The 26,781-nt window shown below is 35.5% G+C and overlaps 1 protein-coding gene across 4 annotated transcripts in view; it reads right to left on the bottom strand.

Moving 5' to 3' along the window:
• Positions 1-8,794: 8,794 nt before the first annotated feature.
• Positions 8,795-26,781, bottom strand: part of Ctnna2 (catenin alpha 2) — a 1,075,894-nt gene continuing 1,057,907 nt past the window's right edge. For 3 of the 4 annotated variants that reach the window (XM_033765087.1, XM_033765091.1, XM_019208564.2), the window contains one exon: positions 8,795-9,848. In XM_033765087.1, coding sequence (XP_033620978.1) covers positions 9,561-9,848 — 288 coding nt within the window. In that variant the 3' untranslated portion in view covers positions 8,795-9,560. Of the gene's footprint in view, positions 9,849-12,554; positions 12,672-26,781 lie in introns of all 4 variants that reach the window. The other variant, XM_033765089.1, reaches the window with a different exon arrangement.

The raw sequence follows: 26,781 nt of genomic DNA, 5'->3' as shown, positions 1-26,781 counted from the left end.
CAAGAAGTCAGTGGTGATTTACAATCAAAATTTATATGCCTAGGTTTCCCTGTGAAAGGAAGAAATCAATTTTATACAGACAAATATTTGGGTTGATTTTTTGAAGCAAGTTTTCTACCCTCTCTACCCTTATGTATCTTTTGGTAGACCAAAAGGATGTCATTTTTTCTAAAAAAAAATCTAAAAATACATTAAGAAGGGAAACATACAAGCATCCTAAGTTCATTAGTGGCTTGGAATGACTAGAGGAGGTAATGGTATTGCTGGGGACTTCCTGATTCCTGTGCAGAAAAGGGAATCCCAGGTATGTGAACACCCATGGTCCTTTCTTAATTGTTAGCTATAAAGGTAAGTGAAATCTCTGTAAGGGAGAGTAATACCTGAATAATCACCAACATTAAGGGTGTGCTGGTAAACTTACTACGGTGTCACTAGGAATAAAATAAATTAATATCCTACCAAAGTAGTACTTGATCTATAAAATTAAATGAATTTGAGCTAATGAGTAGAAAAATAAGGCATGATTTTTTCAATGGAGTATAACACATATTTGCATTCCTCTCAGTGAAGAAAGGGCCCTATCACAATTAAATATGGTAAATTTTCCTCCCACGTCTCTCAAAAGGAACCTGTATCATAAACAGGATATGTCAGCACTGACCCAGAGTAAAATTACCCAATATTTAGGGAATTACTTGATTCTGTGTACTGGTTGCTATTAATCTTGGGAACTTAAAATGCCTTCCTTCACTGCTTAAATGGAAACTGTAAAAATCTGCTGGAAAATAGAAATTATCCTAAAACTATCTTTCAATGGTTTCATGTTCTGTAGATACACACTGTAATTTTTTTCCTTCAATTTTTAAATGTATGATTGAAATATATTTTGAAATGGGCTGAATTCCCTCATAGGCTCACTGATCCATGAGAAAGGGCAGACAGTAAAAGAAAATACCAAGTAGAAACTCTAGAACCTTCTAGAATGATAAATCATGGGCAAATACTATCACTAATAAAAGTCAGAAAGATACAGGGTTAGTGATTCCTATCACATCCTTCTACCATATCTTGCATGTCTGGCTTGTGTAGAAAGTGGCTGGAGCTTGGAGATTGAAATTACTTAAAAGATTTGTATTTACAGAGATGGAAAATAAGATCCCCAAAAGATAGGATTTTCAGTTTGTGTATAAGGTGGTAAGAAATGAAATTCTGTATAAATGAGAGAATATTGTCTAGTCAGTATAATGTCTGAATAATATAGTTTAGACTATAAGATAAATAAATTATAAGATTAATAAATTGTTATAATTAAAACTTATAATTTATACTTATAAATTATTTGATAGGTAAATAATAATCTATTAAGCTTAATTTTAAAAACCTGGCACAATCATAATGATATTGTGTATATTCTCTCTCATTCCTATCAACAAAATTTTGTTGGAAGATGGCTATACTTATTTGTTTATTGTATCTAGCTGCTCTTGCCCAACAATTACAGAGATAAATAGTTGAGATTTGGCCATTTGGAAATCTTCAGTAAAGCTGAAATTTTTTACTACCTAGCCCTTTACAAAAAGAGTGTGCCAGTTCTTGTTTAAGATTATGGAAACAAGATTTTTAAATTTTTACTTCATTTAAGGTATTAAAATCTCTGCATTGCAATTTTTTATTTGTTTTGTTTTTGAGGCAGAGTCTCACAGTGTAGTTGAGGCTGACCTGGAACCCACTATGTAGCCCAGGCTGGCCTCGAACTCATAGTGATCCTCCTGCCTCAGCCTCCCAAGTGCTGGGGATTACAGGCATGCGCCACCATTCCTGGCCTTTCTATAGAGCTATATAATTTAATTGATTGCAGAAGCAGCTTCTGAAAATCTGGGCTTGTGCGCATGATATTTCAAAAAATGGTTCAAGAAAAATAAAGGCACAAAAAGAGACAATGTATTCTGGTCTGGTACAAATAATTGATTCAAGGTAAAAGGACAATAGCATCCTGTTATACAACGTCTAATTTTTATGTTTTGAGGATAAACATTAATATGGTGATGGGCAATCTTTCACTCACTCCCATGTATGAGGTGTGATCGCAAAATACAATTGATATTTTAATTTTAAAAGTCCATTGTAGTAAATATACATTGCCATTAACCTTCTCAAAATATTTCTCCTTTCTTCAGGCATGTTCATCCCAACATTTTTGTTTTTCAAGCAGTTCTAGAAATCTTCTTTCATGAGTGCCTAGTTGTGCTGTTATTCCTGCTTCCATTTCCTAAGTCAATTCAAAACTTTTAACGTTCCTCGTCATTTTGACTTTGAAGAAGAGCTAGAAGTCACAGAGTGCCAGGTCCAGTGAATATGGGGGCAGGGACACACCATAAAGTTTCTGTTTGAAAGAATTTTCCATAAATAGCTTGAATTGATTCAGGACAACAAGACAGCCAAGAGATATTCCTGAAAGAGGACTTGCAACTGTTTCAGAAAGTGGTAAGCACAATGGGGAAGTGTGTTTGAAGTGAGGTATAGTATTTTTGAGGGAGATTAATGAAAATTACACTTTTTAATTTAAATATTCATGTTCTTTTGCTTATTCTTTGTGTGTCATCCCTATCATTTTGCATCACATGGCACTGCAAACACCTACACTATCAACCCTCTCTCTACTCAACATAGGAGCATTAAGATGTTCAGACACATTTTTCTTTTCTCCATAATTGCTTTTTCCCTTTTCTGTTTCTTTGTGAGATGAAGTGGGCCCTGTTTTCCCTCTTCTCGATATACCATCAATGCTGGGTTAGTTTATCACAGTAAGGATGTATTCTCAAACATAAAACAATCTAGAAGTGATCCAATTCAGGCTGCACCTCACATTTTCCTGAACTCTATCAATCATATGAGTATATTTCAGAGTCCCTTTCTATGGGTTTATGGTCTTTGACAGGGCACTCCATTTGCTGGCACTCTAGGGATTATTGCTACTGCAAAAGAGGAGGCATGGTTTACCCTACCCTCTAGCTAGGACCTCTACAATGAGCATTCAAAAAGATGATTATGTATAAAAAATATGTACAATGCATTATTTCCTATTGGCATAAAAATGCACATAAATGTAAAGAAAATGCATTATTCATTATATATTTACATTAGTCAGTACATCTGGGAAGGAAAAGAACAGACATGAGCCAGATTAAGAGTGAAATAAATCAGAGTTAAGCTTCATCTGTAATGGCCTGAGTATTTGTTTTAAAGGAAAAATCTAAATGGAATTTAATTCTTCAATGGAAGTATTTAACTCTCTCTCCCCATATTCTAACTAGCAAAATATAATGATAAATACTTAATCAGGCACTTTGGAAGTTACATGAAGTTACCTTCCTTGTGCCACCAAATCTCAAGTGCTCTCCATCCACAAGTTAAGCATGTTTTGGAAGAGGTGGGTGTTATCCAGCACAATCTCCATCTCTGTAACATGATCCTGACCTCCTGGATTCATTTTGGGTCTGAATATTCTCTTTTATTGTTCTCATTCACTAAGGAGTCATAGTTAATATGGAATTACATTCATTTTCTAAATCCTCCCTGAATTTATGAGGTCTAACTCAGGTCAGTACTGTGTGGAAGTACATCTTTCTATAAATACCAAAGTAATTAATTTCACAAGTTAATTCAGTGGAATATTCTCAATAATTTTTAACTCACCAATGTAAGCTTTCTATTGTTATGTGTATTGTGAACATAATTAGGTAAGAACCTACATCAGAGATGGAAAAGGACTTTTGCAGTCTGAGAGGGCTTTTGCAGGAGAGAAAATAAGACCTCAGACATGTGTGGCACTGCACAGTGTCAACAGCACTAGTATTTTTTAACTTTTATTTTTAATTGTGGTACAATATAAATAAAACAGCATCTAAATTTTCAAATGTACATTTTAATGATATTAATCATATTCGCACTGTTGTGTAACCAATTTCTGGAAAATTTTCCATGCCACAAAGCTGAAACCCCATGTCTATTACAAATAACTCCCAACCCTTCATCTTCTGACCATTTTGCTTTCTTTCCTTATGAATTTGACTAGCTACTTCATATAAGTAGAATCATATATTATTTACATTTTTATGACTGGCTTATATTACTTAGCATAATTTTCCGACCATACTATATAGCATGTATCACATTTCATTATTTTTTCAAGGTTGAATGATGTTCTATTACATGGATATAACACATTTCATTTCTCCACACATTCGTCCTTGGACACTTTTTGGATTATATTTATATTTTGGCTATTGTGTACAATGGGTATTGATTTAAAATTATCTTTTTGAGAACCTAATCTCAATTCTTTTGTATTGAAAAGAATATGCAAAAACAATTGCTGGATCATATTTTATTGTTAAATTTTTTAGGAACTGCCACACAGTTTTTCACAGCAACTATACCATTTTACATTTTCACCAATAATGCATTAAGGGTACAATTTCTTCACATCTTTACCAGGATTTTTAAAAAATTTTCTCTTTTATTTGTTTGATTTAGTTTTGGCTTTATAGTAGCCATTCTGATGTGCAAGGAGTGGTATCTCATTGTGATTTTTACTAATATTTCCCAGATGATTAATTATCTTTACCATCTTTCTACATGCTTATTGACCACTTGTATATACTTCTTGGGGAAATATCTATTATATAATTTGCTTTTTATAACTGTAGTTTTTGTTACTGAGTTGTAGCAATTTTTTTACATTCAAGATATCAATCTTTATAAAATAATATAGTTATAGAGTTCAAATATTTGATTTTTCCTCTATTTATTGTGTTCCTTGATGCATCAAAGTTTTTATTTTTAAATTTTAGTTAAGATTTAGTTGTATATATGTGGTCTATTATATATTATAATGTATGTATTTTGTATTTTAATCCCTTATGGAAATACTTTGTTCTCAAAATATTTTTTCACCTCGCATATTGACTTTTTACTCTGTTGATTGTGCCCCATGACACACAGTGTTTTGTTTTATTTTCTTCCCTTCAATTTTTATTAATATTTATTGATTATATATATATTTGGGGGTACAATGTTACATTTCAACATATATATGCCATACACACACACACGTGTTTGTGTGTGTGTGTGTGTGTGTATATAAAAGGTAATGATCAAATCAAGAATTAACATTTCCATCTCATAATTTCTTCATGTTTGGAATTCTTCAATCCATCTCTCTCTTAGTTCTTCATAAAATATTTAGTAAAGTTATTATGAACTATAGCCACCCAAGTGTTCTGTGGAATACTAGAACTTATTCTTTCTCTCTGTGTTTGGTTCCTGCTATCCAATTTGCTGATCTACTAAACCACTTTTTCTTTAAATTCCATGCATCGCATATTGTGTCTCAGCAAAGAAGGAAGTGACTAATATATTCTCATCAGTTCTCCAAGTTAGGTGAGACAGAAACTATCCCACTGGCAGATACTAGGCAGGGCAGAACAATGCAAATGTACCTCATTTTTTTCCTTCTTTTGTAACTGTGGAGCAGAAATGAAGTGGCAGCTCTTCTAAGTGTGCTAAACTAGGGAAAGGGTAGAATACAGTCAAGCAAAGGTTCCAAAAGTTTCTAGTATATTAATTGTTTTTTCTTGGCTACTACAAATTCTTAACTCTTTCTAAAGTTCCTCTAAAGGTACTATGGTCAAAATATTCTTAGTTTTACTGTGCTTATCAGGGAAGAGGACCTGAAACTTCCTGGTCTGCCATCTTTCTGATGTCATTGCTCTCGGACTTCTTAGCAGTTTCTGTAGTTAATTCACGCCCTGTCCTTCTTCTTTAATGTGCCACAATATTCAAGTGAAGAGTAAGTACTAACCTCTTTGATTTCATGTGGGAATAGAAACTGAGTAAATTTATAATCTATCACTTGCAAATGTGGAGATTATCATTTATTAAATCAAATCACAATATTTTTTAATAATTATTTTGCTTGGGAATTCTGATGCACACATTATTTTATAGATCTTCAGATCTCAAGTATCTACAAGGTGTCCTACATATACAAATGCTCAAAAGTCAGTGACCATCATCATGGTGTTTATATAGCTTATTTCCCCTTCGGTGAAATCAGGACCATGTTTTAGAGTTTTGAGTAGCCTTCTAAATGGTTGGCTTAATACTTAATAAGTTATTCTATGTTTCCTAAAAGAAGCTATTTTTCTGTGTCTTAGTATATAGCTTTTTAAATACTCTTGTTTCTAACTCTAGAGTCCCTGAAGAAACTATATACTTCAAGCATTCTCTTAGTCGATATCTAGTTATTGAAGAAATCCTTGTAAGTCCCTTTTACCTTTCGATCAGAAATATGACTTCCAGTAACATTAGTCCCTTTCAGTTCTCACCTAGCCATATATTACCAGTTCCATCTTATGTAGGAACCTCTGTCAAATTCTCACTGGAATGTTTCACACAATCTGTTCAATTATGTTCATACTCCTTCAATACCTCCAGAGTTTAGCTTCATCTGTGTCCCCACATTTATTTTCCACTGGTTCCTTTCATAAATCCTATGTTTTCTGTGACTCTCCTGGTTTTTCAGAACTTGTATTATGCCCTTTCTATTGAATTTTTACCTATCATTCCTTTCACTATGTCATTTATATTTTTATTAAAATATGTGTATTATTTAGTCATTTTCAAATCCTACCTCTTTCATTAATCTTTTCCAAGCCTTTATTTAATCTTTCCTAAAGCCATTATTGGGTTTTGACTTTCAGTTAGATGTAGTATTTATTTTTCTACCTTATTCATTGGCACTTTGAGTCTAATCTCTGGTTATGTACTTTTCTCTTCATAATATCTTCCCAACTGGACTTTGTTTCTCAAATGCATACTCTTCTGTAGCTACAGTGCTCCTGTCTCCATCCTCCTTGTGCACAAGAAATTGTTCTGGATTCTGAGAACAATGGTACAAAGATGAGGATGATGTCTGCTCATTAAGAAGTGGAATCAAAGACCAAAAATAGAGCCTAGGACGAATTTCCAGAAAACACACACACAAGCATTGTTCATAAGCATTTATTAAAACATTTAATATTTTATAGGTCAAAGTCAAGGATACTCTCTGCATGTTCTTCTGATAGATTTTGTTTTGTTTTGTTTTGTTTTTTTAGCGTTTGCCAGCAAGTTTTTTGAGTTTTAAGTTTCTTGGCTAGTTTAAGGAATATTTACTTCTTTGATCCATTAAGTGATAGAATCATGCATGAACCCAGAGTTACTTGTGCTAATTGTATTTCATTTGGGAGAAGTATGAACAGCATTAAGATGGCTCTTTACACACACTCATCATCACCAGGTTCCTATGCCATTTGTCCCCTGTGTTTGACTCCTTCCTCTCTCTACTTCTTTGGATCTTACAGAGAAAGGAAGTGAACAGATTTCCCTAATTTCTTAAAGAATCTGTAGGGGAGAAGTAGAGAATGAGAGGCTATTTTAGGGAAATGCTTCTCAATAGAATCATTTTGCTGCTGCTTCCAAAACAGCTCATGTTTCTCAGAACTGAGAAAATGTCTTTTGTTGTTCTGGTCAGTGGCAAACATGGCAAACTTGTTAATAATAGGTCTGACTCACGCACCAAGGGGCACATTCCCACAGGCACATCGACTAGGCTTCATCCTAGACCTGGCTTAGGGAAGACAACCTTAAATATTCGGGAAGAATGTGCCTATCTGAATATTTATGCCTATTAAGAGGGCAGCTTTTGTCCTTCCACAACTTCCCATCCCTTTCCCTTGGGACCTTACACATGGTCTGATATAACCTCGGTGCTCATGATTCCAGATACATTATTACATTGCTAGCAAATATGTGCATATTTTACCAGAAATCTTCTAGAGGTTAATAATAATGTGATAACTCATAGAAAACATTCTAATGGGAGGAGTTTCGGTTTCACTGAGGTGAAAAAAAGTACTTTCTTCCACTCTTCAGTCCGTAGCTGAAGAATCACACCCACTTCTTCTTTAGCAATGGGAAAGGGGCCTTGATTTCCCAATTTAGATTTAAAAATTTCAAAATGGATGTGCTTCTATATAAGAAAAAATTTGGATTATCGTTCTCTATGAGAATATATTAAGTTTATCCCAGGGCCCAGCCAGCAATGCCCAGAAAAGTCCAATGCAAGAATTTCTCATTTTAGATTTACTTTGAAAGCCAATGGAGACAAATGGGAAAACAAACCACAGAATAAAAGAAATATTTGGGCTCTAAAAATGACTGGGAGAATTGTTTGATAGCATCTATTTTACCTCTAATTTTTTTGTTGTTTGTTTTGTTTTGTTTTTTGTTTTTGAGACAGGGCCTCACTGTGTAGTTGAGATTGACCTGGAACTCACTATGTAGCCCAGGCTGGTCTCGAACTAACAGCAATCCTCCTACCTCAGCCTCCCGAGTGCTGGGATTACAGGCATGTGCCACCACGCCCAGCTCTAATTTGTAAAAACAAAAAAAATGCATTTTAATTTTGAAGATGTTCTATTTTATTAAGTATGAATTAAATAAAAGAAGCAGTCTTCAGATATCAAGATTAAATGTGTTTATTTTAAGTTAGTGAATACAATGGTATATTAGATACCAGCACTCCAAGCTACACCTATGTATTTGCCTCTAAACCTTCACACATTGTCAATTTCCATTCCTCTAACATTCCACCACTTGGCCTTCTGTTACTAACAAAATCATAATTCAAATGCAAGAAAGAAAGAAAGGAGGGAGGGAGGCAGGGAGGGAGGGATGAAGGGAGGGAGGGAGGAAGGAAAGAGAAAGAAAGAAAGAAAAAGAGAGAAAGGAAGAAAGAAAGAGAAAAAAGGGAAAGTTGATCACTTTATTGTGCTTCTAGTGCCCCCAGAATGATTTGAATTATCTCAAATAAATTTTGATCATTTTCAGTAAAGGGGAAAAGTGATAATATGAGCACTAGTAATAGCACTACAAGAAGAGAAAGAATAGAATGAAGATTAAAAGCATTTTAGGCTGGACTAGTTTCTCCTCAGTTAAAAATCCACATAATATCATGGATGTGAGCTCAAAGTTAAATTGTTCAATTTGTAGGCCACACACTTAAGCGTATTGGCTAGTACATTTTTTCACTGAAGCAGAAGCAATACAAGTTTTATGTTCTACCATTACACTTCCAGGTTTTTCACTTATAAATATACCTGCCAACCTAATGATTCTTGCATGCATTAGAGTTTGCTTTTGTAGAGTTAAGTTTATTTCCCCATCCCTCCCACTCCCGTAAACATTGCAGTGCGAACTCTTTGCCCAACTTTAAAAGAATGTTGCAAAGGACAGCTCTGTGGCACCTCTGAACAGGAAACCCCTGTCCCTCTCCAGGCTACCAGTGGACAAGTAGTACTGACTACATCTCATCTTGTGTGCCAAGACATTGCTCCTTTAATGTCCCCATGCCAGAGGCATACAAGTCAGCAGGTATGCATACAAAAACGGAAGTAAAATGTAAAAGAAAGGAAAAGAAAGAAAAAGAAAAAGCTTTCTTGTTAAAGCCTATCGTCCTAGAAGGAATCCATTGCTTTGAATTCACTTAAGGCCTGCACAGGCGAAATGTGTTTCTTTTGAGAACCTCGTCTAACTCGAGTCTGGAATTCTTCAGGCTTTTCTCTCTTCACAAGGGGCTTCTTCTCTGGAGCCTTCATCTTCCAAGACACAACCGGGGAGTTCACAGCTGCTGTCCCATAGACCTTCTGGTATTTGGTTGAGGCCACATAGGATGCTTTCACCGTAAGTACAACAGCATTCATCAGGTTTTTAGCTGCCTGGATAAGCGAAGTGGCACTGTCCAGCTAGAGGAGAAGAAAAATAAGGGAGACCTGGGTTAATAAAGTTTCCAATTACAAAAGACAGTGGTGCAGTTTCACAGGTAAAACAATGTTTTGCTTGTTGCTTATTGACACATATAAGAAAATTAGCACAAGATAAAGTGAAGAAAATACAAATCAGTCATCTGTCTTCTCCTACCCTTGATCTCAAAGCAAACAATCAAAAGGGTTGTCCTGTGGTATATAGATCTTTCTAAAAATCCCTAATACCTCTAAAGACAAAGCATTCTTTGTAGCATGTAAGAATTCCAGAGTAGCAAAGGTTTCATATAGGGAAATATATATTATTATATTAGGCTATTACATTTAGCTAATTAGTAATAATGACAATAACTCGAACACTGGAAAAGCATTCAGCAGACACTGAAAAATAAAAGAAAAAATTATAAGGAGTTACATTTCCATTCCATGGCCTTGACCTGAACTATGGAAATACCCTTCTACCTTGAGGCTACTTTTACACCTGAGATCAGGATTGGTATGTATGAAACAAGCTAAGAATAGGAACAACCTACCATATTCTGGATTTTACCTATTGAGCATGGAGTATTTATTTATTCCAAGATCATAAATATATCTCCAATTAAATTATCAGTAATAGTGTGTGGATCTTGTAAGTTAAACAGCATTCAGCAAGAGCCCTGGGACCATGTGATAATGAAATATTTAGTACTTCCTATCAAGTACTTTAGTACTACCAAGAACTGTTTTAAGGTTTCTTTATTAACTGTCACAACAACTCTGAGGTAGGAATCATCATTGCCATTTTACAATGACATAGTTGGTCCCATAACTCTTGCAAATCTACAGTGGCATGAATGGTGAATTCTTAATCATTGCACTATTGGTCTATACTGCCATCCTACTGGGTGAAGTTGATCTTAAAAATTCTCTGACTGGTTACACTTTCTGAATAGGTTTAGGGGCCCATCACCAGATTAGGGAGGTTTTTTTAAAGTTAATTCTTTCCTGCCCAGATTTAGCTAGACAGTGTGGTTACATAAGGTGTGCTAGACCATTCCAAATCTGTTTAAACCTTCTTGTGTCATAGCCTGAAGCACAGATTCTGGAAAAGCCCCAAATGACATTTTTCATACATCATGTCAGCTAGAAATCTACAGGTACACCACTGAACGAAAAGAATGAACCACTGAACTGCAAATCTTTCTTCAGATTCAGGGAGGTTTTGACATAATTTGGTCACTGATCAAACTTATAACATCAAATACTGAAAGGTGTCCATTAAATTAAATGAAGGAACTAAAGATGCTCCCAGATATCCCACTCCCAGATGTTGAAATTGTTGTATAACCTCCAAGTCATGGGTTTTAGCTGCATTAAGGGTTTTAAATAAAGTATAGGGCCTTCTAAGGGCTTAGCAGTTGCCAAAGTGTTTAAGTTGTCCTATGGCTCTCTTTTCTGATGTAACTGCAATTCACTTTAGCCTTATATTATTTCTTGTGACTAAATGTGCTCTGTGAAGTGACTGGTGGTATCAGAAATAGGATCTAACATCTCTCTGATGCCATTATTCTGGATTCTCTTTGTTCTACATTAAAGTTTTAATAAGTCACATTGAATAAAAAAATTATGATAATCAAATGAGTCTGATCATTAGAAAAACATTGGATGATACTTTTTACATGAATCCACTGTAATATCAAAAACTAACAACTTTACTCTTCAAAAAAATTAAAGGTAACTACCACATTGACCCTACAAAAATATAGAGAAGCAGAGATATTTGTAGATTAGAGTCAGGATTAAGTAGATATAAATTGAGTGTTCTGGGATTAACTCAATCAGAGTAACCCACTTACCCTTTTCAGTTTACCCCTATTACACTGTATAAAGTGCATGAATACCAAAATAATTGCTTACCCCATAATGTATAGATAATACAGCCAAAGTTTATAAAGCTAGATTTAAAGTAAATTCTACATTATTCATGTTAACAAAAGAAGCCAAGCATGGAATTAGTGCAGTGGTTCTCTATGTACTATCTTTAAACCAGTGGCATCAGCATCACCTGAGAATTATTAAGATGAATATTCCAGGCCCAATTCAAAGCTTGGTGAATGAATAACTTACTATCTTTGTTTTACTAGCCATCCAGGAGATTCTGCTATTTGCCAAAGGTTGATAACCACTGGATTAATGAAATCCAAAGACTATCTGAAGGCTTAATGGATACAATGATCTTGAGAATTCCACCACACAAATTTTGATCATGTCATTGACAGTTATATAATGGAATTTCATCTTTTTCATCATACCCCCAGGTAGAAGTATAAACAATGAAGGACAGAGATGAAATAGCAAAATGTTGGGTCAATTAGGAGCACATCAGTCACGATTTCTGTAGAAGCTTGAGAGAAATTCCTTGATTCCCCTTGGCCAATTGATAGTTTCCTGTAAGCCTGTCAGGTTTCAGAAATGAGCAATATTCATTCATAAAGTTAGTTAATTCTATTCTGTGCTACGGGTAGTGAGAGGGTAGAATGATATGTCAAGGATAGTTTTGTTGATTTAATTTGGGGTGATAGAATTAGTAGAAGTAAAATAAGACAAGTTATGTCTACAATATTATTAAATGATTCCTAAAGAGTGAGTCTTGGGAGAATTGAGTCACTCTGAAGAGAAAGATATGAGTAATTTGGAGAGTTTTACCACAGACTCCATTTTCAGATAGATGGTATCTAAATCTGCCGCAAAAATATGAGAGCCTCTCCCTTCTGCAGTGCCCACTTGCTCTCCCAGCCTGAAGCAGGAATCCTGTGAATAGACCTAATACAATGGTTGAAAGTGAGATGGCTCTGAAATATAAATGCAGTGGTTTCATCCAAGCCACCTGCTGACGCAGATCTTGAATTTGTTACCGAGAGGAGGGGAAGAATCCAGATGACTGAGCTTGAACAACATTACACAGAGACAACAAGCCCAATCTAAAATTATCAATACAAAATGTGACTTTTCATAAAGTTAAAAATGCCACAGGAAAAATTTTACCATTGCTCCTTAGACCCCCTTTTGTGATTTAAATAATTATCGGCACAATAAGAATTTTTTTTAAAAAAGAGTTTTGTTTCTTAAGAAAGTGAAAGATATGATAGTACATTTTAAATACAATTTCTTCCACAGTTAGCATTGAGAAGAACCACTTATGTTTTTGTTTGCAATTAATAAAAACACATATACAATCTTTTTTTTTTTTTTTTTGGTATTGGGGATCAAACTCAGGATCTTGAGCTTATAAGGTCGATGGTAATAAAAGGGTAATATTTCTTTTTCTTAAAGATTTAAGAATCAAACTATGATTATTTATTCCTGTTTTATTTTAGAATGCAGAAATATTACTATTTGAACTTCTACTAAATGAGTTAAAGCCACTGTGATTTTATATATATTGAAATCCTAAACCTTAACTTTGCAAAATGAAATGGACATAACATATTTATGAATAAATCCTAATTGGGCCAAAAACAAAAAATTTTCTTTGTGCTAGTCCCAAATGTTCCCAAGATCTAGATTCCACCAGGCACATTTATATTAAAAATTCATTTTCTAAAGACAAGACTTTTGAGAGAGCACGAGAACATTGTTGTACAAGGTTTAGGAATACCAGTTTAGCATAAATTAATTCTATTTTATGACTTATACTATTGCTGTGCTGTTTTTTAAAAAAACCTGTATAAATGAATATGTGTAAGTGAAATTCTAATAAGAATCACCAGTGATCATTGATGACTTACTATGTGCCTAGTATTGCTTTAGTTCTCTGAAATGTGTGAGTTTGCTTTCAAAAAGTCGTAAGGAAAAATTATCATTACCCTCATCGGCAAGGAAACTGAAGCTTACAGGGGAAAGTAGTGCCTATAATAGGGGAACTAGGACTTAAATTCAGAACCATCACTCTCTAAAATCCACCATTGAATATCATTGCTTCTCTGGAGCGCTGTTGAGCCCCTGAGGTCCTTTTTGTTTTGGTTACTACCCAACATTCAAAATGAATCTGTTTCTATATATCCTTTCTGGCTTGAAGTCTGTCCTTTAAACCTGGCACCATGTGGTTATGATGATTGCTGGTGAAGGCCTCCCTCTTACTAGCCTGCCATTTTGGGTCCCTGAGAACCTAAACTCACCTTGAATTTGGCCTAGGGCATGTTTTCACTAGTTGTTTATCTCTTCCCAGTGCCCCTGGCCTTGGGGCTGTTTTCCTGGCTTGGATTCACCCTCAGGGCAGGAATTTCTCTTACACAGTAGTACTTCTCAGAAACACTTTTACTACCCACCTCTACTCGCAGTTAGACTTTCAGGAGGGGTTCACCTACTCTCTTTAGTGCTCTAAGAAGCTTTGTCTGAGTTCTTGCCAGCTTTAAAATGGCCTGAAAAGGCAGCCATACCTCATGCCTTCCACAGGCCAGCCCACTTTATATAGATACCTCTTCTGCTTCAAAGACTAGTCAAGACTTTTCTATTCATATTGGTGATCCCATTAAGTTCTTATTTGGTCTAAGAGAAACTTCTTTTCTAAGCTAATTTTTTAAAAAGACCATACATTTAGCAAATGATTACATGCCAGTCTCTAGACAAACTCCTCAAGTTTTATTTCTGTCATTTAATATCTAAACCATGATGAGGTTGGTAGCTATATTACGCCAAATGAAAGATGACTCATTGCCTGTCCTATATATCATTCTGCAAATAAGCAACAAAGTCAAGGATTAAACTCAGGCAAGTTAGCTACCAAGCCCGTGTTCTAATTATTGCCCCAAGCAGCTCCCCAGAGCCATGCATGTCAGGTCATTTCTCCATCCGAAAGACCTACTGAGCTGTGCTAGACCAATTTGCCATTTCATTCCATAGGTATCTGATGTCCCTAACCATGGAAATTAGAATTTTCCTAATTCTGTCATTATTCTTTTAAAATATCAAAGTACTATTTTTAAAAAGGCAACAGATGTTTCCTCACATCTTGTTCTATTACAGTCCATGAAAAGCAAATAAGGGTGAGGGAGCTGTTTCTACAAGGCGTTTTCTTTCTTTTTTGTTCCCCTGCCTCTATTTCCACTTTTTTCTTCTCAACTTACCCACTCAATTTCTAATAAAAAGTCAGCTTTCTCTTCCCATATACTGTCTTGACTTTGCGTTTTGAATGGAGGGAGAGACTGGAAGTTTTTCCTGAATTGTCATTCTTTCATTTAATTGATATGTGTGCTACCTAGTGTTTTTTCAGATTCAAAGCTGAACAAGAGTGTAAACTAAACTTGAAATGACTCTCTTAGAGCTTGCATAGTCATCCGGACAGCCTTGAAACTCCATGCCATTAGTTGCATGCTATTTCATTAAAGCTGAACTTAAAATGGCAGCATGAGTTCAGTTTCAACTTAAACAAAAAGTAACTGCACAAATCAATCACACTCTTTCAAAAGAAATGCAACTGTATCTCTTGAAATGCTGGATTGTTGTTTACTGTTTTTCTTCCATTCTATCCCTTCACCTTTCCACCTACATGTGCAACTACCCACATATTTCTTCAGACACCTACTGAATAATCATTTTGTATTAACCACGGCCTTAAGTGCATGCACACATACTTACACATAAATACTGAACTACAAGAGTTCACAGTATGATAAGAAAAGGAACAAAAATTTAGTTTTAGTACGATGCAATGTGCTCAAGAAACAAAAAAAAGGCAAGATCTCATCTGAGTCAGGTGGAATAATCAGGAGAGAGAAGCTTCATAGTTGACATGATATCTAAACTCTCTTTAATGGGCAAAATAAGAGGGTAGTAGTGAAGGGGTACTTAAACATGATGGAGAAGGGCAACTCTCAAAATTCCCAGCTAATATCTTGATGGTCTTCAATGAGACTGTAGAAATCAGAAGAAAATTGAAGTGCTACAATGCTGAATAACTTTGGACATAATGAATTTGAGGTGTCTATGTTTTACCTAGGAATTACTAAAGGAACCATGATTACTATGGTAATGAGCTTTGGATAATCAGATATAAGAAGCCACATGTTTTGCTAACATTGGTCTTCTGCATCCTTTCATGAACAGTGTTCTTCATACTGCAGGTATATAATATGTATCTATTTATGTCTGATTGTATTCTTCCCTTCATAATTCTTAGTATTTTTATAAAGCTGGACTTCCTTGTGAGTGCTGAATGAAATATTAAATCAATTTTCTATTTCCAGTTCAAAATGTTCAATACATTTACTCAAATTTTTCTCAGCATAAGATTTTCAAGACAAAAGTAAATATCCTTTTAATAATCTAAAACATAACATCATCGAGAAGTATCTTATTTGGATAGAAAAAGGACTTGGCTTGCTAGGGAATACTTAAGTAATTAACAATCATTCACCTCTTGTGATAATGGTGAACTTCCTGGGGCTGAGAAAATGCAGATTAGATTTAATAACTTGATTTTAAAAGACAAATTTTAAAAATCCAGCCACATAATAATGTTAAAAGTGCAAAAGAGTGTAAAAGAAGTGGAAAACACATTGGATTAACTGCATGTAAAATAGTAAATATCTTGGGATATTGATTTGTAAAGGCTCCACATAAACTTCCAGAAGAGAATTAGGAATGTGCTGTATGTTCCACATGTACCCATTTACACCACGCAAGTAGAAATAGATTCATTTTCAGGTTGTATATCTATTTTCAAAAGTTGATTACCTATTACCAAAAATTAATGAAACATCAATGGCAGTTCATCGAAATCTAAAGTACAAAGCAATCTATTGACTGGATTAAAGATGATACAAATGCTATGGGGCTATTGGGTAAGTTAAATAAAATAAAATATGCCAGATCCATTTGGAAGGTGATTTTGAAACATAAATACTAAGGTGCATACCTTGATTACTTCAAAAGGCTTAGAAGTGCCTGGGAGAAAGAACCCATTCCCATTTGGGCTGAGGCTATTTCATTTTCATTGTCTCAAGTCAGAGGTAATAGCACTGAGTATGAGAAGACGAAAATGGTTTCCCAAATATGGGTAAACCCCATTTTAACCACTTGCAAGATCTTTACGTGAGAATAGCATAACTTTAATATATAAGAAAAAGTAGTATTTTAATGAGGCTACCCTACAATTCCAAGAGAAAAAGTCGTTATGGAAGAATTGAAAATAAATTGAAAGTAAACTCCTTGAGAAAACTGAAATGTTTCCAGTGGAGCTGGTCATTTTTTTACATTTAAACTATTATTTGCCCAAAAGGAGTCGCAAATTGCTTGCAAGGGGAGAAAAAGAAAAAAAGATTTGTAACCAGTCGGCTTTGCTGTTAATGAATGGAAGGTTGAAACCTAAAGCATCCGAGCCTATTATCTGCCAAGAGGAACATTTCATGATTTAAAAATCCATGAGGCTTTGAAGAGGTATTTGATCTCCTTAGAAACTGTGATACATTTGAAATGCCTTGAAATATCTGCCTACTCTTCCAGAGTCTGTATCAATAACACTTTTTTTAAAGTCTAGCAAGTCCAGCACAATAAATAACGCAGGCAAACAAAGACACGGTGAAAAGGTGCAGAAAAGGTACAGATGAATCACATCTTTCCCCACTCAAGTCTCCTCAGGATGTTTATACACTTACAAAAAAAAAAGAAAATAGAGAGAAAAGAAAGAAATTTATTTTATGGAAAGCCCTCATATCCACGCTCTGGCCCTCTCACTCTTCTTCCTCAAACATCAACAACAAAGTAAATTGGAAAAGCTGGAGTCCTACCTCTTAAAATAGGACAGTGGTGAACACAGTGCAGCAATTTGCCACTCATCGCAAGTCCCTGGCAGACACTATTAATCAATCACAGAACTTTGCTCCCTCAGAATCTTCTAAGTGGTGGGAGAAAGGAAACACATTTACTTTCTTCCTCCAAGAAGTTACATTCTGATAGAGTTGTCAAAATCAATTTGACTCAGTTTACAGTACAAATACATCATCCATAGCACTTCTTCTGTATTTATACTAATGTGTTTAATACCTTTTGTTGTTATTGCAATCTATCAGACCACAGGCAAATATTTCTATTTAAATAATGCTGCATCCAAACTTGTTCCCACAATTAATTTTTTAGGAACAGATTGTGCACTGCTTTGTACTGACATTATATTTTAAGTTGCCAATTAATAAAATCATCAATGAGAGGGCATAAATATTAACAGAAGTACAAAACACTTTAGGGGATGGTTTTAAATCAGATGGTAAAAATTAGCTGCATTTGACAAGTATAATATGTGAAAATGACCATCACAGACAGGGGGCTCTTACTGTGTTATAAAATGCATTAAAAAAATATAACATACACTAATCTCTGATAACTGATAGCCAAAATACTGGGGGCCAAAATCTGTTCCTATTTGATTGCTAGGTCTTGAAAAGCAAATATTTTACAGCTTTAAGTAGTGGATCAATCATTACAGAAAGGACAAGAGGTCTGTTATTTTTTCCGCAGGGCTTCCTTGAGTGATGCCAGAGAGGCAGCTGGTGCTGTACCAATGTGGGAGGCCAGTTGTTAGGAAATCTGTATGTAATGACTCAAGATCAAATTGGCAAACACCTTCATAGGAAGGGACTGCGGTCTCAGTCAGGCTAAGAAAAAAATCTCCAGAGCCTGACTTAGAAATTTGCCAATTGGGTTTCAGGTAACTTTCTCAACTGGACATATTTGTGTCTTCAGTTTTAATTCATTTAGGTGGGTGGTGGCGCTTCATAGTCAGCCAGTCCACTGATTAACTGTCTTCATTTGCATTTTTTCAATTATAGGTAAGTAAACCTTGGGGACTCCCATGAAGGCTTAATTACAGTCAACAAATTTCCTAAATCTGGCTTGCAGCCACCCCCCCCAAACCCTGCCATTAAAGGCAGAACATTTTTTTTTCAACCCAAAACAAGGTATTCTTGCTAAACCTGGAATCTCAAGGAAAATTTGGAGTGTTTAGATGTTTGGCCCTTGAAAGGTTGAGAACAGAAATACCTGTAGTAGAAAGCTCCCTACATCCTTTTTCTGGCTTTCTTCCATCCATGTTTCCTTTCAGCTTTCTCCATTTCCCAGAATTTAGAAACTCCTGACCCACAGATTCTCTATGCATTCATTATTTCCATAGAAAAAGAGAACCATGAGAAATAAATCCATCAGGCAAAGAAATGGCAAAAGATTTTCAGATACCCACTATGATTGGGAGATTCTCATGGGGAGAGTCTTTATGTCACATAAATGTGCCAGTTCATTGGCACATGGATAGTTCATTGTGCCCTTTCTGATTGTGTCAGTATTTCTACTCTACAACATTTATGTTTATGTCAAAATAACTTCCCAAGGGGCTAAGTCTCCTTGTTGCCTTCCTTGCAGAGAAAATCTCTACTTGTGCTAGTTGATATTATCTATTTGACTTGATCAAGAGACGCCTGGAGAAGTGATTGCATCGTGGAGATGTTATATTCATCAAGGATTCATCTACTGATCTTTACAGCTGCATGTGCTGTTGGAGGTGGGGCCTAGGTGGAGGAGGTAGATGGAGGCTGGGGGTGCTCTTGAGTATATATCTCTCTCACCATCACTGTTCTTTTTTGTGGGTTCTACATACTTACTGCTATGAGTTGAGTAGCTCTTCTCCACAGACGTTCTGCCATGATATTTCCGCTTCAGAGCCAGCTGACCATGGATTGAAACCTTCAGCTAAATTAAACATCTCATCCTGTAAGTTGTGTGTGTGTTGGGTTCTTTGTCTCAACAATGGGAATGTACTATCTGTACTACTTTATGTGCCATTCTCTCTCCCCAAAGAACATCATGACTGGAAGACAATGTATCTTATCCAAAACTCAAGAGAAGCTGTTTTCACAAATTAGATCAAAGAGTCACTAAGAAACCCTTTGCTATCAGAAGTGCCTAGCTTGTAAGACCATAGTATCTACTAATAAGTCCTGAAGGCTATTTAACAATTTACAAAACAGCTCCCAGCCTCCAGAATGCCACACACAACTACTGAGTAGAAAAAAGACTATGGGCCAAGCATCACCACTGGTGAATAAAGTGCTATACCTGGAAAGTGGGCAGAATGTGAAGGTCCTGGATTAATTCTTCATGTTTTCATCACCGCTCGTACCTAAGCACTAGGAAAGGTATCATAACATGACCGACTCATGTAGGGGAAAAATAAACTCCCATCAAGATAATGCCCCACTCCTTATCAGGTGTGTGGAATAGGCTAAAGCCTCTCTTTCTACCCAGATACTAAGTGGAAAATAAAACAATAAAAGAAAAGCAAAGGCAGCCTTTCTCCAGAGAATGTGTCATCCCCCTCCTCAGCACCCTAGGCCCCTCTTCCTCTCTTCGCCACCTCTTTCTTCCAAGTCCTGTACATGTTTCCCTCTCTGGAAACACATCCTTACCTCCATGCTTTACTTATTATCGTCCTTGTTTCCCCCTACCATTCCATTTGTTCTTCTCTCATAGTGATGAAAACCTGGGCTATGATTTCAATAAAGCTTGAACTCAAGTCTCATCACTAGAACTGCATGAGCTTAAACCTATTTACACTTAGCTTGACCTCAAATTCTTCATCTTTAAAGTAAATTGAAAATGCTTTTCCTAGGTTTATTAATTGCTAAGTAAGATAATGTTCTTAAATTTGAGTACCTAGCCCAAGGTAAATCCATAAATAACCTTTGCTTTAATTATTACTGTGATCTATCTTTCCTCAAATTACTACCAAGTCACAAAAAGATATTTTACAGTTTATATTTTTCTATCATCTCTTACTTACTTTCCCCTTTGAAGGTTTTACCCATCTAGCATCTGGGGCTTTCACTAGCTCTTTGCTTACTGAAGCTACTTCTATTTTGACTTGATTTAAGTGCCTGAATGTTATATTATTTTATTAGGGATAAAGGTCTCATAATAGTCAAGAGAGGAACAGAACACCATTAAAATATCTGTACCTTTTAAAAGTACTTTTGAATCCTTTGGAATAAAGGAGGAATGAAGATTTAGTATTCAAAAACATGGGGAATATATAAAAAAGAGATACCCAAAATATGTAACGGCACTGAGGGTTTGGTAATGGTTGGAGGAGGACTGAAAATAGCAAGGCAAGGCAGGTCTACTAAGAGAAGGAGAAAAGACAGGAGATCCTGGAAAGATAATGTTTAAAGATCTATAAAGTTCAAGCTATATATTTTGGCTTCAATGTTGTTTCTAGAAATTGCTTATCTTTTTAAAAGTTAGTGCTGCTATAATTCATTAAATTCTCAATTTATAGTGCTATTAGACCTCAGCTGAGATGTTTAGCTACCTAAAAACTGGAGCTTTCGGAAAGCTCCATCAAACACTGAAGACCAACCTCCTAATTCCTGTGTTTATCTCCATGAAAACAGAAACACTTGGGTTGCCTAGCCTTGCTTACTAAATCCTTAAATCTATTTTTACCATGAAATGGGTTACAAATGCATAATTCTTCATCTTTTATTCAGTCATGGACCATTGGACCTAAGATTGACCTTAGCTCAAAATCTGATTTGACCAATAGATGCCTGGTATTTAACTTACATATTCTTTAAGGGTTACCTGAATATCTCTTCAAACATCTCAGAACATAAGCATTCCAATCTTTCTTCTCATTTTTTCTATTGAGCACACATTCATTAACTAAGTAAGGTATCAATGAGCAGGCTTCAGGAACAGAACTTACAAAAATATCCAAGATGATTAATAGTCAAAATGTAGGGAAAGTTATTTCCTGGACTAAGTTCTGTAAAAGTCAGGAAAAGTAGGTCAGGCACCAAAAGAAGCAATGAACATTCTTAAGCCAACACATGTCAATGCTTTAAGCCCCTTCTAGCTCCCTTGAAGCCCAATGGTTAGTGTGTGTCACACTCTGCCGCTTCATTAGTAACTTTATTAGACACACTCACTCACAGTCCTCTTCATTACTTATCCTAAACATACTCCTCTCAATGTACAGCCCAGACGTTAGCCACTGAGTTAGAAATTTAAAATGGAATCCATTTACCTTCCTCTGTGAGCCTTTTAACTATACCCACAGAACTGCAAAAAAGGGTATACTTTGGTTTGTGTCACCTGTGCAATCACTGCTTTAATTAAAAATATAATAGTTCTTCTGTTTTGCTTTCCACAGTTTAAGTTAGAGTCCATTTCAGTCTGAAAATATTAGATAGAAATTTCCAGCAATAAACAATTCATAACTTTTAAACTGTGCTTCGTTCTCAGGAAATCTTACACTTTTTTGCTCAGGATGTGAGTCAAAATTCTATCCAATGTATCTGCCCACTTGTCACTTAGCAGCTGAGAGTTATAAGTATAGTACAAAGACTTCTATACTGTCTATGATTTCAGGTATCCGCTGGGAACTTGAAATAAACTCTGTGTTTAAAGGAGGACTATGTAGTATATTAATATCATATTTCCCTTTTATATCATCGTTTTCTCATGTGACTCATGAACAGGGATCACTTACATATAATATAGAAAACTAAAAAGAAATGTTAGACATATATGAAACTGTATAAAATAATTCACCAAATTAAAACAAAATTTCAAGTTCTTTCATTACAGAAATGAGAACTAGGACAAAAAGAAATGGTGCCATTATTCAAGTGCTCATAAGAGTTCTTCAATATAATGTATGGTTTAAAACCCAGCAATTTTAATTAAATTAGTTTTAAATGTGGGCAGTTGATTCATGGCTTTTATAATTGAACACATTTTTCTGTCTATTTTGAAACATTTTTTTAATAGACACAGAATAATACCTTCCAAGGCATTTTTTTCCTGGTCACTCCTTTTTCTATTGTGACCGCAAATCTACTACCAGTGTCAATAACCATTTAAATAATTTCCATATGAATACTGCGTATACTATCATGAATTTAGGTATGGGTTTCTTAGCTTTCCTTCACAAAACAATTCAGTGAATTATAATCATTATTATTTTTGCTAATTTCCACATATATTTCACTTCAAGTCATTAAAAGAATTATCATGAAAAATAATATTTTTCAGCATTTGGAGAATGATCTAATATTCCGCAGAACTTTTCTGATTGCCCTTCCAAAGACAGCAAGAGCTCCATGATTGAGTTCACCCCTCCCACCGACTCTTCCCACAGTCTTCGCCCACTCGGTGAGAGGGAGAGTCCCTACTGCTCCTCTTACTGTTTGAATTAAGTACCCAGAGGGTTATGCTGAATTTTGTTGTCCCTGACTCGACTTCTTCCATCACGCAAATCCTCAGATCATTTCCGGTATTTGACTCCTCACTTTCTTCACTCTTACAGCCCTGCCGGTTCATCAGTGAGCACACTGGCTGGACCGTTGAGAGAGCTTTCCATAACTACTATCCTTGCTTCCTTTCCTTTAACCTCCTTTACTATTTAAAAAAATGACACTTTTAAATGAACTCAAATCATAGTATCTTTCCTATGCATCACTACCCATCAGTAATTCCTAGCTCAATCTAAGTACAATTCAATGTAAACTCCAGTGGAATAGCAAGTGATCTTCAAGGTCTTATGATTTGGACCTGACACTTCTGTTTTTCTTCCCTGTTCATTCAACTCCTAAATACCAGCTCTGAGTGGTAACTCAGACCCACCAGTCTTACTTACAGTGCAGATCCTTAGTTCTTATTATTTTCACTGCGTAGAATAATCTCCCTCCAGATATTTGCAAGGATTCCTCTCTCACTTCTATCTGAGTTTTATTCACAAACCAGAATCTTGGTGAAAACTACCCTAGCTATAGATTGTAACATCATTTCCACGTCTATCCTTCAATTCACTATATGATTTCCCTGTTTTGATAGTTTTATCCTCTTATGAGTCTACAATACATACTTTCTTCACCCGTGTATTATTCCTCACCCACGTGCTATATTACCAAGCAGTGCTGGTATATGCATCTTCCATAAATGTCGAATGCTGTTGAATCATTGTAGGATACTACTTGGAAAGAGGTGAAAAGACTTATCTAAAGACAAAGCTAAGGCTAGCTCAGGATTTATTCTTTTTATGTCTTCATTTCTTCATAGAAGTAAATGCAAAGGCCTGAGATTGTCCGAGTGTAGAATTAAGAATGCAATACACAAGGCACATTTTAGCCAATCTGTGATATAAAACATAATTTTTCCCTCCTACTGTATATAACCTGGTAGAAATTCAAGATCAGCCTTTGCTTAAGACATGACCACAGTTTAATTATTTGTGTTCCATTATTGCTTTCTGCTTACAAAACAGTTTTCTTTTCAAAGAAAATTCTCCATCTCTCCTATCAATAGTACCAGAATCTGAAAGCCACTAAGCTATGTTTGAATCTTGTCAGAGCTCAAGTACACGATCTCTAATTCTCAAAAGATATATAAGGTACATATGCATCCTATATTTACATATGAGAAAAGCAAAATAGAGAAGTTAACTTTCTTATAAAACTTTCATAATATTTATTTCTACTACAGCCAATTTTCAGTGCACTGACAGGTAATAGGCAATCTTCCCTTATTGGGCAAAACCACCATAAGATCTTCCTGCTTTACCCTCTTTTCATTTGTGCCACTGGTGTGTTTGATCGGAGGTAAACATGCTATATATATTTAATGGGTCACAAGTATTAGGAATGTGACCAAAAAGGGTGTATTTTCTTATGAAGCCACAAAGGGAACAAAGATACAAACTTCCAAACTTGCTATCATGATTTATATCAGTTCTGAACTAAGTAAGGAGCAGGGACATCATCTGCTTTCTGATCTTCATGCCAGCAAACACACACACACACACACACACACACACACACACAGAGGTACACATGTGCATACCTTCAAATATTTATATTTCAATAGAAAACAAGGTTAAATACAACCTTTAATTCTCCTGACTCCTGGATACTATACATACCACTTCCTATTCACCTAAAAATTATGAAGAAAATTTATTCTCAGTGAATACGACATAGCCTTTTAATTTACCTTACAGTGGGCACCAGTATATTATGTGAGCCTAACTGATAAGAGTATGTTTAGAAACCAATATACAAGGTATTATCAAGCATACAGTAAACATTTAATTCTTTTATAAACTTATCACAGCTAAAAACACATTGCCATTAGCCCCCCTCAGTATATCCCCCTGGCTTCACACACACTTATTCCATCATTCTTGCCACTTTCTGAAGCAGTTCTGGAAATCCTCTTTCACATCGTTAGCTGCTCTGTGGTGGCTGCCTAAATGTCCTGAATCAATTCACAGCATTTAACCTTTCATGGTCATTTTGAGTTTGGAGGAGAGCTACAGGTGTCAAGGTGCCAAATCTATTGAATAAGATAGGTATGGATGCACTACAGTGTTTTTACAAGCCTGGTTTCCATTGGTTGGAACTTAGTAGTAGCATTCATTATATTATGGATCACATCAGAAAAGACATTCATGAAAGAAGACTTCTAGAAGTCTTTCAGAAGGTGGCAACAATAATGGAATAAATCTGTTCAAAGTGGGGCCATACTTGGAAAAGGGATTATTGGCAATGTGTCTTTTAGTTAATTTTTTAAAAAAATTTAAACATTCCCCATATATTTTGTTCATCTCTTGTGTATTACCTGTTATTATCACTACATCAACAGACACATGCTACTTTCTGCTTTCCTTTCCAAGTAGCTGATGGAGTACAGAGAAACCAGTACCAACCTTACGTTCCACAAAACAAGACTGTAAAGAAACTGGCTCTGAGTCTTGTTAGTGCCAGTAATTTTAAAAGTTTGAGATATTCTACTAACCTCGGTTTCCATTTCTTCAAATGTAAAATTGGGTTAATAACAACATCAGGTCCAAGGGAGAAAATAACACTTAATACTTAAAACAGTTTTTAAGTTTTAAAGAAGTACATGACTACAAAAGATGATTATGTAATCTTTGAGTGTCTTTTGGAACTTTCATCTAAATTTATCAGAACATGTAGGTGCTTCAGGTTAAAGAAGCGTGGATAGGAGGAAGTATTACAATAGATGAACAGAGCAGCATGCAGTTACCAGAAGCCCAAGCAAGGTAAGAGAAAACATTCATGAGTTGTCTTCTTCCCTTTTACAGTCAAGTTGACTATGGATGAAATAAAAGTGAGTAGCCAAGTTACAATCCCAATTTTTCCATTTATTGAGAATAGTAAAAAACGTAAAAGACATAGTACATAGGAATTATGCATTTGGGGACCTTAATACTGGCTATAGAGTACAACCCCACCAACAAAAAAGAAAAATCAAGCAAAAGAGACCATTCTGCCCATAGAAGCTGCTAGCACATCTGTGAATCTGTTCTTCACCCTTCCATTTCAACTGATAGCCTTTCTTACTCATATCAACTAAATGACTACTGATACTCTGTTTTCTCCTCAAAAACTATGTGTATTTGTGATACTGTCTCCATAGCTAAGACTTCTGGCTGTCTACAGACAAGCACCCCCTTGCCCTTCAGTGGTATGTTCCTCACAATGGCTAGCAACACAGAGACTACATAGATGTTAGGTGCACATATTGGGATTTAAAACTGATCAATTCAGTACTGGCTGCCCCTTAAAACTGACATATAAAACAAATTTGTTGAAAAATAAAAGTTGAAGAGTATTACTTTTTCCTGGATTTAGTATTTTATAGATTCAATATGTATTGAATTTCCTAATTAAAGCTTTCTGGTATGATAACATCACCTAATCCTATTTTTCTGTTTTTTTGTTTTGTTTTGTTTTTGGTACCGGAGATTGAACTCGGGTCCTTGCGCTTGCGAGGCAGGCCACCAAACCGCTGATCTAAATCCCCGGCCCTAATCCTGTTATTTTTAATTGATGCATCTATTCATTTCCACCACTCTATACAT

The sequence above is a fragment of the Fukomys damarensis genome, unplaced genomic scaffold (genome assembly GCF_012274545.1).
Source record: "Fukomys damarensis isolate Sample0158 unplaced genomic scaffold, DMR_v1.0_HiC HiC_scaffold_2, whole genome shotgun sequence".
In the NCBI taxonomy this organism is placed as follows: Eukaryota; Metazoa; Chordata; class Mammalia; order Rodentia; family Bathyergidae; genus Fukomys; species Fukomys damarensis.
This window is presented reverse-complemented; position numbering and strand designations above follow the sequence as displayed.